General features: G+C 41.8%; 1 protein-coding gene across 3 annotated transcripts; it reads left to right on the plus strand.

The window, feature by feature from the left end:
• Positions 1–6,569: 6,569 nt before the first annotated feature.
• On the plus strand, positions 6,570–13,340 carry LOC109906985 (coiled-coil domain-containing protein 114). 3 transcript variants are annotated; one of them, XM_031794051.1, is made up of 12 exons: positions 6,570–6,804; positions 7,505–7,627; positions 7,725–7,838; positions 7,940–8,007; positions 8,154–8,341; positions 8,661–8,807; positions 10,250–10,332; positions 11,090–11,258; positions 11,596–11,759; positions 12,026–12,129; positions 12,581–12,668; positions 12,892–13,340. In XM_031794051.1, exons 1-12 carry the CDS (start codon positions 6,589–6,591, stop codon positions 12,991–12,993), a joined length of 1,566 nt encoding a protein of 521 aa, XP_031649911.1. In that variant the 5' UTR covers positions 6,570–6,588; the 3' UTR covers positions 12,994–13,340. The 3 variants fall into 3 exon arrangements, with proteins under 3 accessions (XP_031649911.1, XP_031649912.1, XP_031649913.1); XM_031794052.1 differs by having other exon boundaries at positions 12,898–13,340; XM_031794053.1 differs by having other exon boundaries at positions 12,581–12,753; positions 12,892–13,008.
• Positions 13,341–13,357: the final 17 nt, after the last annotated feature.

The following is a 13,357-nucleotide window of genomic DNA, read 5'->3' on the forward strand; positions in this document are numbered from 1 at the left end:
GGCACGCTCCACCAGGGAAATTCCTTCCCCTTCCCGTGCCTCAGCAACCTTGGTCCCATCTGTCCATAAACTTCGTTACGGATCTCCCTCTGTCTGATGGTTTCAGAGCTATTATGGTTGTTGTGGACAGATGATCTAAATCCTGCTGTTTTATCCCTCTGGTCTCCTTATTGCTCTCCAGGTCGCTAAGGCACTGTTCCAGCAGGTCTTCTGGCACGATGACCTTCCAGAGGACATCGTCTCCAACCGTGGCCCCCAATTCACATTGTGTGTATGGAAAGCCTTCATGGAGCAGCTGAGGGCCACAGCCAGCCTCGCTTCCAGGTACCGTCCAACGGGCAGGTGGCGAGGACTAACCAGGAGCTGGAAGATTCCTTAGAAGGACCGGCAGGGGGAGTGGGCCCGGGTTCCTTCCCTGGGCAGAGTATGCCCACAACTCACTTCGTCACTTCTCCACCAGGCTGACTCCTTTCCAGTGCAACCAGGGGTATCAGCTGGCCACGAGGACCCTGAGCAAGATCGAGGCCCCTGCGGTGGATGAGTGGTTTCGGCTGTCACACCTACTCCCGTTACCCCGCTCAGGCACCCAACGTCGCCGGTCTACTAACCACCGGCCCTAGCAAGCTTCATTACACACACCATTGTTTATCATATATGCATAGTCACTTTAACTATACATTTATGTACATAGTACCTCAATTGGCCGGACCAACCAGTGCTCCCACACAGTGGCTAACAGGGCTATCTGCATTGTGTCCCACCCACCAACCCCGCTTTTACGCTACTGCTACTCTCGGTTCATCATATATGCATAGTCACGTAAACCATATCTACATGTACATACTACCTCAATCAGCCTGATTAACCGGTGTCTGTATGTAGCCTCGCTACTTTTATAGCCTGTCTTTTTACTGTTTTATTTCTTTACCTACCCATTGTTCACCTAATACCTTTTTTGCACTATTGGTTAGGGCCTGTAACTAAGCAATACACTGTAAGGTCTACACCTGTTGTATTCTGCGCACGTGACAAATAAACTCTGATTTGAATTGATTCCTTTTATTTAGCCATCAATCATAAGGTCTGTATCGTATGAGACACTGACTGCAGATTGGGTTCCCGGTGGGATGGACTAATAAATGGTCATATTTGATCATCACTATTATAGTTCAAATGATCACATATTAATTTCCTGTGCTAAGTATGAAGATCCCTCCTGAGCTCCATGCGATCTTAGCGGGTGTAGGGATAAACATGAGGCCCTTTTCCAGAAGCTACTGTTCTGCTGCTGTAAGCCTAAAAGTAACTGAAAGGTTAAGGACATTGGTGTGTTGGGGAGTGACACTAGTACTGTCTTCCCCTCTTAGTAGTTTAATTGGTCTAGCCAGTAGTTCAAAATCTTTACAGCTGCATCTGGTCTCCAATGCACTGAATCGTAATGCGCTGTGTAGAATCTGAGCTCAGTTCCGTAAAAATGTCTGGATATGCTTATTCAGTTGGTTCAGTCCCTCCTGCAATTCCCACGGAAGCTCATCTGAAAAGTGTATGAGTGTGCATGAGAAACTTTAGCTGCTCTATTCAGTAGCTGTTGTAACAGTTTGACTGCAGTAGTGTACTCCTGATTCAGACCATTAACAAGAACCACTGATGGAATAACCTGTGTGTTCAGCTGTGGCTCCATCTTGTCTATCACTCCTGAAATATGACTGAAAGTTGCTCTAGGGAAACTGTATGTATCTGTATGCTATTGTCAGTGAAACTAGGAATGCGAGCAAGGTTGGAATCCCCAATAAAAAACACAGGTTTTGTAATCTCAACACTCCAATTAATTTAACTTTCAGTGCTAGATTGACATTGGGTAGAGAAGTTTGTGTTAGCCACCTAGTAACGTTAGCTAGGTGGCTAAAGCTAGCTAGGGATTAAGGTTAGGGTAAGGAGTTAAATTAAAGGGTTAGGGGAAGGGTTGGTGACCACTAACGGCTCAGCAACTCGGCGGAAGTGGATGTTATGTTTGAATCAGATGGCATGCCGAGTGGAGATGCGCTTGAGAGGAATTGCAAAAGGAAATAAGAGAAGTAAAGTGAATCTAGTAAATGAAAGCCTAGTTATTTTTTGGTTGGAGTAAGGGTTTTTAGATCAATGTTATCTGGGAGATCTGATAAAAGTCTCTATACAAATTGTGTAGGCGTTGGATGAGGTGGCGTCTATAAGAGCAACGAGAAGTGTGCCAATCTAGTTTTTTTTGTGTATCTATGAAACAGAAGGAGCGTGCTCTGCACCTCAAGAAGATATCAGATTGTAATGTGTCGTGTGGTGTGTGGATCTTCGAAGCAGGGCGCCTATCAACGGTATCATGTCAGGTATCTCTGAAGTGTCCTGTTAGGGTGAAGGAGACAGAGGTGATAAGAATATGGACTGTCCAGCATGTCTCCTATCTGGAGGCAGTGAGAAGAGTAGAAGAAAGGACTGAAGTTAAATAAATAATGATAGTAGGATTAGAGATGCCGGATAATATTCCTTGTCAACAGAGGGATCCTGACATGTTGCATGTCAAGTAGATGGACTTTGTAGCATTTATTGCACTGGTTGTCCACGGCCCAGCGCAAACAGAGAGGAAATTTGAGAAAAAAGGCATCATTGTGAGTGTGGATGAGCAAATCTTCCCGCAATGGAATAATTTTTTTCCCAATACCCCTTAACAATGGGTGTCTGCCATAAAACCTTAAAGAAGAAGAAGTAGGGGACTGGTTAGCTAACATGCTAAGTAGGTGCAAAGTATCTACAAAAGTAGTAAGTAGTTGCAAAGTTGCTAATTAGCTAAAATGCTAAGGTTGTCCATGATGAGATTCAAACACGCAACCTTTGGGTTGCTAGACATTCGTGTTATACGCCCATCCATCTTTAGTTTTTGCCTTAAGTAACCTTCTGTCATCTGTAACCATACCAAATGTAACATATCATACACATTTGAGTGTCCCAGATTTACATTTACTATGTTACGTCTAGTATATGAGACCAGGCTGGTGTCACGTGCTCACTGCTCAAGTAGCCTAGCTTCATTAACTTTTAGTCGGTCATTGACCATAAATATATATCTAATAAATCTATATCAAGCATCATACATTGTTAGCCATGTAGGTTCTGACATTGGGGGAATATGTACTGTCACTCTCTTTGCATATTAATTCACAGGTTGTCAGTTGGGGTGTGCTGGAGCGTGCACACACACACACACACACACACACACACACACACACACGGTGGTGTAAAGTACTTTAGTAAACATAGTTGAAAGTACTACTTAAGTAGTATTTTGGGGTAGCTGTACTTTACTTTACTATTTATATTTTTGACAACTTTTACTTCACTACATTCCTAAAGAAAAGTATGTACTTTTTACTCCATTTTCCCTAACACCCAAAAGTACACTTTACATTTTGAATGCTTAGCAGGACAGGAAAATTGCCTAATTCATACACTTATCAAGAGAACAAAAAAAAGAAAACTATGCCATCATGGCTTGCTTTTCATTAAAAATGTGAAGTGACTTATACTTTTGATACTTAAGTATGTTTTAGAATTACATTTACTTTTGATACTAAAGTATATTTAAAACCAAATACTTTTAGAATTTTACTCAATTAGTATTTTACTGGGTGACTTTCACTTTTACTTGTCATTTTCTATTAAGTTATCTTTACTTTTACTCAAGTATGACAATTGGGTACTTTTTCCACCAGTACACACACACACACACACACACACACACACACACACACACACACACACACACACACACACACACACACACACACACACACACACACACACACACACACACACACACACACACACACACACACACACACACACACACACACACACACACACACTACAGAGGCTGTCTAATACAATACAGCTGTAGGATAACTATCCATAGGCCAGGCCTAGGTGCTTGACAGACAAGCGTAGAGATTGAACAACTCTGACACCCAGTGGCGGTCACTGAAATTGCAACAAACAAAAAAAGAAGTGGGTCTCACAGTGCCTTCTATAAAATATCCTTGCTTCAAAATCCTTCATATGCACTGAGTGTACAAAACATTAAGAACACGTGCTCTTTCCACGACAGACTGACCAGGTCAATCCAGGTGAAAGCTATGACTGACATCCGCTTCATTCAATGTGGATGAAGGTGAGAAAACAGTTTAAAGAATGATTTTGAAGCCTTGAGACATAGGTTGTATGTGTGCCATTCAGAGGGTGATGAATGGGCAAGACAAAATATTTAAGTGCCTTTGAACGGAGTATGGTAGTACATGCCAGGCGCAACAGGTTGTGTCAAGAACTGCAACGCTGCTGGGGTTTTCACGCTTATCAGTTTCCAGTGTGTATCAAGAATGCTCCACCAACCAAAGGACATCCACCCAACTCGATCCAGCCAACTGTGGGAAGCATTGGAGTCAACATCAAATCAAATTTATTTGTCACATACACATGGTTAGCAGATGTTAATGCGAGTGTAGCGAAATGCTTGTGCTTCTAGTTCCGACAATGCAGTAATAACGAACAAGTAATCTTGGGCCAACATCACTGTTGAACACTTTCGACACCTTGTAGATGCCATGCGCCCAATGACTTGAGGCTGTTCCGAGGGCAAAAGAGGGTGCAACTTCATATTTGGAAGGTGTTCTTCGTGTTTCGTACACTCAGTGTACACATACTGTCATTGGTCTATGACGACCCAATGTTTGTTTGTCAATATCATGGCTGCATACATTATTTACAAACTCACATCTAAACCACCTAAAACGAACGATACAAATATAGAAATGTAACGTAACTTATCGGTATTGCAACATTGTAACTAGCCAACTAGCTACATATTTTGTCAGTAGATATTTTGCTACATGTGTGTCGCGTGCTCAAGTAGCCAAGCGTCGTCAACGGTTACAATCGGTCATTGACATTGGAGAGAAAGCCAGCTAGCCAGTCATAGGCAAATGTGTTGCATATTATTTTCGCAAATATCTACAAACTACAAGGCTAGGACCAAGTAGAGGTTGTCAAAAAGGAAGTTTCAAGATCCTGATAGCAGTAAGAAAGTCACACATTTTTGTTCGCCAACGTTAATGTAAGTTAACCAGTGTTCGCTGCAGCCAGCCAGCCAAATGAGGCAGTTTGCAAATAACGTTAGGTGTAATTATGGCCGTTGGACAATATGCCTTATATTAGTGGTCATTGGCCAAAGGCTGTTTGTTCCTTCATATTTCTTCTGATCTAGCTAAATATATATATATATGTTGTAACTAAATGCATATCAGGTAAGCATATAGCAATTAGTGATGTTAGGCATAGCTAACTTTATCAGGGGTCCACCCTATGTTCCTTCAGCCTTATCGTCCTATGTTCCCTCAGCTCTATGTTCCCTGGACCCAATGTTCCCTCAACCTATGTTCCCCCAGCCATAGGGCCGCCCAGGGAACAAAGTGCTGGGTGAACATAGACATGGTCCCCTTTATCATATCACATGATGTAATCTGAATTTCATACCTCCAGAACAATCCCCACCATGCGTCGCAGAAGATCAGCTTGTAGTGTCAACTCTGACAGCAGTGAGCTCGATATTGATCTCTTAGGTATGCGTTTTCACAGTTCCCCTACCTACAAGCACTCAATAGCATCTGTTGCATGACTAAGAAATGTCCTTTTATCTGATATCCTACCTATTTTTATCCCATAAAACATTAGGATAAACTTACCAGTTTTCAAAGTTGTGTGTTGCAGCTGAGACAGAGTTGAGCAAACTCCAGAGACAGTTTCGCATCATGGAAGGAGACAGGCAGGCGTACACCGTAGAATCACAGGATCTCATTCGCAGACAGCTGTGAGGGTATTTTCGTCTTAAAGACTGAAAACATAATTACATAAGACTCAGTGTACCTCTAAAGTGATCTTTTGCTATGTTTACCTGGACATTGAAACTATACTGTGCACCCATGACAACTTATTGTGGAACATGTGAACTCCGTTCTGCCACCTCTGGTCAATTGTGTCTGAAAAAACATTATTTGCTCAAAATAATACTATTTTATCCTTACGTGTGTGTTCATTACTGTATTTATTTTTCAAAAGGAAAAGTTCTAAAAGAGCTGGAATACCCTCCTCCAATTTGTTTTAATTAAATGACACCCTTGCTTTTCGTGAAGTAACACTATTTTTTCCTACTAGCACTGACTTTTCTGAAGGCTACTTTGAGGAAAAATGTATTTACTATGACTGAGATATGTGGTTTTCTCACCGAGCTTTCTTAAGATTAACACACTAACTGTAAGTCACTCTGGATAAGAGCGTCTGCTAAATGACTAAAATGTAAATGCAAAATGTAATAAAAAGGAGTTTAGTTGGAGAAATGTAGCCAGCCCAGCCACTGTCAATTGAACTGGCCTAATTGCTAACAAAAGGTTTTTTTAAACCGTATGATTAAGTGTAGTACAGTGTTCCTCCATATCAGGGCTAACGCTGTCTCTAGTAAGAGCACTAAGTCCAGTATGACATAAGCACATGGCTTCTTCCTTTGACACTGAAATGATGCATGTCTGTTACCCAACCAGGAGGGAGATCCAAAGGCTCCATGGTGAACGCGAGGAACTTCTCCGTAGCCTGCGTATCTCAGAGAGTCCATTTCGATGCTCGGATGACGCAGACGCCACGCAAAATCTGAGCAGCATGCTGGTGTACCGCGACAGGGTGGTGGAGCAGCTCGACTCTGAACAAGGGAAAATGGCTTATCTGAGACAGGAGGTGTTTGTATTGACGATTGCTTTGTTACAAACATCATAGATGTGAATTGCCCAGATAATCAGGAATTCGTGATAGTTTAACCTCATCCTACCCATGCTAGAAACGGACTTTACCCCCAAACCTGCAGGTGTAGCAGATGGGAATCTGGGAAAGTCTTTCATCAGCCTGAAGTGTCACCCCTTGCCCTGTTTAAGAATGCTTTTTTCAATAGCGCAATGGGTTTAGGAGGGTGGTCACGTATTTGGGAGGTTGTGAGTTTGAGAGCTGAATCAGAGGAGAAGCAGTACTCACTAAGCAAGAAGCGTGACATCCTTTACAATGGTGCTGTGACCCAGATCTGCAGCTGCACTCAGCTCAACCGCTGGGATTGCTGTGGAGTGAGTTTGGAGGGTGAATGTAGCAGATGAGGACCTGTGAAACTCATTCCTCAGCCTGCAGTGTTGCCCATAGCTCTGTTGAATAAGGCCTTTTTTCAAAAGCGCAGAGTTCCTAAATTTGAGTCTTGGTATCAGCTGAATCAGGTAGAAGCGCTAAGAAAACAGCATGAAGTCCTTTACACAGGCCTATATCTTTTTCTAATTTATTTTATTTTAGTCAGCTCCAATTGACAATGTTTTATTCTTGCTCAAATACCTAGTGATATTCCTTAGGTAACCAGATTTATTCGCTTATCTGCTTTTATCGGCTTCTTCTGTGGTAGATTTTGACTTGGGAGAGTAAGCTGGCTGGCCAGAGGAGAGGGAGCACCACATGCCACAGTCAGAAGTCGGAGGCAAACCAGACACAGAAGAACAGCCTCATCCTGGAGAACAAACTGGACAGGGTTAGCAGTAGCCTGAATGCCAGTCTGTTTCTGCACTCTTGTCAACTCCTTATGGAATTGTCATGGTGTTGACATGTCACCCATGTCTTTGCACCAGGGTCGTGTTCGCTTCAACAAGCTTTTGGCCAAGAACGGGCAGCTGAGAGAGGAGCTGAAGATCTTGCACGTGGAGAGGAAGCAGTTCCTCCACCTCTACTGCAGGATGGAGAGGGTAGGGCTCACAGCACCATAGAAATCAAATTACTAGAATGGGTAATGAATTGAGATGCACCCAACTCACTGAGCAATGTTGTGTTCCTGTTTGTCATTCAGGAGCTGCAGGAGATTCGCAAGGACATCCGAGACATGATGGCTCAGTCCACTGCTGCTTTTGAGGCCAGGTAATACATACAGCTTTTTTGTGTTGATGTGTTTTTGAGTAGAAAAAGGTTATTTGGTCTGCATTGTAGAAAACAGACTAAAACAGGGAGGGACTACCTGAACTTTTTTTTTACGATGGTGTGCCATCATGAATATGATCCTTCAGAGTGGAGGCTCGGTGCAAACGGATGCTGCTGAAGGAGAAAAAGGTGAAGGACCTGACCCAGTATGGCACGGAGGTGAGCGAGCTGCAGCGGGTCATCTCCCACGACCACCGCCTAAAGACCTTCATGAGCATCAAGGGCAACGAGTGCAGCAGCCAGGAGGAGGGCCAGGACCTGAGCCGGAGACAGGGTCATAGATGAGATACTTATTATAAGCCTTGTTATAAGACATTATAAAGGCTTATACATGCTTATGAGAAGTGACAGAGCATTATACCTGTATGCTTTAATTCACACAATGACAACAATTACAAAATGACAAATTACTAAATTAAATACACAGCGCCATGGCTTTTCAGCAGACCGATTATTTTATTTAATAGCCGAATGCAATGCAGAATAAGCAATAGTTGAGTAGTTCTGATTTGGGGCACTGAGTTGATGGTGTACTGCTTTATGTAAGTCTGACTTATATCTGTCTGATTCTGACCTCTAACCTCTGTCTTTAGTTGAGGAGAGGCAGCGCAGGAGACTGGGACTGGACACTCAGGGAGGGACTTTTGGGACTCTCGATTCCTTGCAGGAGACCTTCCACAAGATCCACTGTGTCACAGGGGAGGAGGACCTGCACAAGCTGGTGGGGACCTTCATTCAGAGTGAGTCACAAAGCCATGTCTCCTCAGCAAAGGGGCACCTCTTAACTTCAAAATAAGCGCATTTACTACTTTATTATGGAAATATGATAAGGAAATATGCCGTCCTCATATTTTAGGCCCTCTAGAGTATGCTCCTTAACTCAAACTACCAACATATTTTACATACATGGATTATTACCTAGAACATTTAAGAAGAAACTATTGGAAAAAGCAACAATCGTAGCAAAATATCAACTTAATTATTTTAAAACATCATTAGATATGTAAATAATGTTATCTGAAATAAAAACAATAAAAATAACCAGTAAAAGTATAGTTAATTAGCATAATCTGTCAAATTAAGATATCAATTTTTCCCTTATATAAATGTGCAGCATTTTTCAAAAGTATAATCCACATTAGTAATAAAAAGCTCATTTACAACCATTTGATTGTAGTATCATTTCGTTTTTTTGAATTTTGAAGTACATATTAACATTGCCATATTTATGTTTGTAAAAACCAACATTTGAAAGAGCCTATACTTAATGTTATCGACAAAAAGTGAATGATCCGGAGAGATGGCTTAGTTTTCTTTATTTACTTACCCCCCAGCCAACATTAGAATTGCTGCTTGTGTAACAATGGGAGTGGTAGGGCCTATGGCAGAATGCTTCAAAAAGCAAGCCAAACCCTCAAATTCACTTCCAACCAAATGTTATAGCAACCAAAATACCATAACAAGTTGCAAATATAGAATATTGGACGGTATTATATGAATGCTGGTATTTATATAACATTTTCCAGGAGGGTATTGTATGAATTCTGGTAGTTCTATAACATTTTCCATAAAATCTATTTTTCATAGAATACACACCAATACGCGGCAGGTAGCCTAGCGGTTAAGAGCGTTGGGCTAGTAACTGAAAGTTCTCTGGTTCGAATCCCTGCAGCCAACTAGGTGGAAAATCTGTCGATGTGCCCTTGAGCAAGGCACTTAACCCCAATTGCTATAGGGTTAAGTGTAATAAATTTAATACAGCACTGTGCAAATTCAGAAGGTTGCTGGTTTCTGTAATTACAGTTCTACCAAGTATTCATAGCACTGACAGACTTTTATGAGCTGTTTTGACTGCAACTAAGCATATAACTAATTTAGATTTTGTACACGGTCATACCTAGTAGTTATAACCATAGGCGAGTACATAAGGTGCATGTGATCTGTTTATCCGGTCAAGATCGCTCCACCCTCTGAGGATATGTATGACTTGATATTATCAACAAGTTGATTGACAAATTTGAAAAATTTAATGAACCACCTTTAGGCTATGATTAAAAAAAAATATCCCAGTTGGTAGTTTGAGGGTTGAACAAGGTCTGTGTTGACACAAGAGGCCATCTAAGATCTATTCTGTTATATTTGTAACTGTGAAAAATACCTTTTGTGTTTCTGCATCCTACAGTTGAAGACAAGAACTTTGCTTTGCTAAACTTTGTTAACGAACAGAACAACAAAGCCGAGACCCTGAAGGACGAAATCAACCAGGTCTGTATGAAATTGAAACTACATGCATGTTTACCTTTGAAATAAGTACTTTCTTTGGATGTTGTGCTTTAATGCACACATTAAACTATAGTGCACCTTCCTTTCTATTTGGATACTTTGTTAAATGTAGCCAACTAATTGGAGGAGTGTGTGCATGTGTGAGTTCTACGTGTGTGTATTATTGTGCATTCATGTGTCCATTAGGTGCCTCTTCTACTTTTGTGTTCAACCTGATCTCAGAGCATTTCATATTATTCGGACATCTATTTTAGTATGATATGTTACGTTTCGTATGGTATGTATTAATTTGTGAATGTCCGTCACCCATTTTGTATGATACGTTATGAATTACAATTTGTACAATATGTTTACGAATTAGCAAAACTTACAATATCTTACAAATTTGCAAAACGTATGATATGTTACAAATTCTAGCGAAGTGGGTAACGTTAGCTAGCTGGCTAGGGGTTAAGTTTAGGAGTTAGCTAAAAGGGTTAGGGGAAGGGTTAGCTAAGTAGTTGAAAAGTTGCTAAATAGCTAAAATGCTAAAGTTGACCATGATGAGATTGTCCGTTATGTGCCTACCCATCCACCCCGACCAACCACCCTAGTTTCGTTTTTGCCTTAACTACCTGTCTTATGTAACCATACCAAACGTAACATATCATACTAATTTGAGTGTTCCAGATTTACATTTACTATGTTACATCTAGTCTATGAGACCAGGCAGTTGTGTTTTGGTGTGTGTGTGTCACAGATCCGCTGTGAGATGGAGGTGGTTTCCAGAGAGGAGCGCAGACAGCATGAGGAGCGCAGGGTCGTGCTTCGGGGGGTCAGTGTGCAGCAGCAGACCACAGAGCAGCAGATGGGGGGCTACCAGCAACGCATCACCTCAGTGGGCAAGATCCTCAACCAGCTGAAGACAGGTATGGATGGGAAAGAATGGTTTGTTTTGTTTCAGCCCAGTACTATCTCCATCTTACGGCTATGACTTCCCTTCCTGTGGAGGCCTTAATAAGCTACTTACTATGACTGTTGGTACTTATACTACTATAACTAATATAACTATTACTACTAACTTACTATTTTCTTCAAATTCAACTAAATCAAGTTAGTGCTGGGCTGTAACAAAATGTGCACCTCCTGGTGGTCTTGTCTCTCATTGCAGTGAAGAGACTCACCGAGTGCCAATTTCTTTCTGCTTCTTTAGACAACCAGATTGAGAAGAACCATAAATTCTTCTTGTGTGTTTCCGTGCACCAGGAATAGACCGTGTGTGCCACAACATAGACTGTGACCGGTCAGTGATTGAAGACAAGTTAGGCTCCTCGACCGGGATCCGGGACAGCACCATTATGACTTACCTGGGTTTGGTGGAGCGCAGGACCAACGAGCTGCTGACTTTGCAGTCTTTCCTCAGCTCCAAGGTCATTTCAATGTCACAAGGTTATTTAAAATGCATCCATCCCTCCTTCATTACTACTCTGGATTAAAAATGGATCCGATAGGACTGGATTGATGAAAGCTATTGTAATGTAGTGGAAACCTACTACTACTACTATCAAATTGTGTCAGATCAGGGATAGGCTATATCAGTGGAGGGAGGGTGGAAGTGTGGATTTTAGAAGTGAACAGAGCCTCAGTGAAGTGTTGCCCTTGAAACATTTTATGTTGTTCTCTGTCTCTGCTCCAGGACCTTGATAAAGATTACAATCCTAGAATGGTTGCCAGGCACCTCCTAGGACAAAGTCCACCACTGCCTAGGAAAAACAAAACGGTTGAGCCTCCCACTTCTGGGTATGTGTGTGTGTGTGTGTTCAATATAGAAGCTGCTACATCTAATGCCGGAAAGGGATGCCAATGGACAGTGGCAAGTTTGTTTCCAATCCTGTAACAAAATAACCTATAAAATAGATGTGGTTCTGTTTCTGAAATATATCCCTGACGATGCAGTTATATCCACTTTACAGCTCTACAGCTTTTTGTTTTACCTGTGCTGCAGCTTAGAGAAACTTTTTAACCAGCCCAACTGTATTCACAACCTTGCCGGAGGACAAACTAGTGTGCTATTCCAGAGCATAGTGTGCTATTTTAAGAGCCTATTTTAGGAGTAGGACCTACATTTTCAGTTTTTCTCACGTTCATAAGGAAATAGTAAGTGAATGCAATACTTGGAAGTGTGTTAACCATAGAAATATAACTTATAATTTAACTTTATGGTGGTAATGTTAGACTACTATTATTTTAGGGATGACAATGACCCAGAGGAGTCCCTGCTAACAGACCAGGTGAAGCCCCTCTCCAAGGACGAGCTGCTCCCGCTGGTAATGACGAGGGTGAGGCTTTCCCTTCAATCAACATGGACCACCACAACCATATAGCCGGAGATGGCCTACCTGACTCTAGTTTAACCCTCAATTGGTAGCAAAATAGTGTCCACAATTCAGAAATATCATCCATACCTGATCATTGTTATTGTAATACTATGGGTTGATAGCATTCTGAATTTCCTACCACACACATAACAAAATACGGTCTCATTGGGTTGTTTTCTGCCAGATGCAGAGGAAGGCAAGGATCGTCCGACCAGAGGTCCGAAAATCAGCCTCCAAACTCAGCGTTGTGGCCAGCAGAATCCACCATGGCTCCCTAGGACTCTGAACTCATCATCGCTTTATGAATATTGATTGGACACACACAAGCAAATAGTTTATTGACCTCATCCCTGGTAGATAGACAGACCTCATCCTTGGTACCTTGACCTAGTCCCATGTAATCTGACCTCATCCCTGGTAGTCTGACCTCATCCCTGGTAGTCTGACCTTGTCCCTGGTAGCTGCAGACTGGGGGACCGCAGGAGGCCCACTCCTGTGGAAAGCAGCATCACAGCCCTGCTTTCATGAGCCATTCATAATCTGTTACGTTTATAATGCCTCATTAGTTGCAAAATTGAGTTTAAAAGAATTGAAGTATTCATTATTTGTTCATCAAATAAAATATTCAGTGGTGTAAGCTTTTAAAGATG

Source organism: Oncorhynchus kisutch, linkage group LG17, assembly GCF_002021735.2.
Source record: "Oncorhynchus kisutch isolate 150728-3 linkage group LG17, Okis_V2, whole genome shotgun sequence".
NCBI classification, from domain to species: domain Eukaryota; kingdom Metazoa; phylum Chordata; class Actinopteri; order Salmoniformes; family Salmonidae; genus Oncorhynchus; species Oncorhynchus kisutch.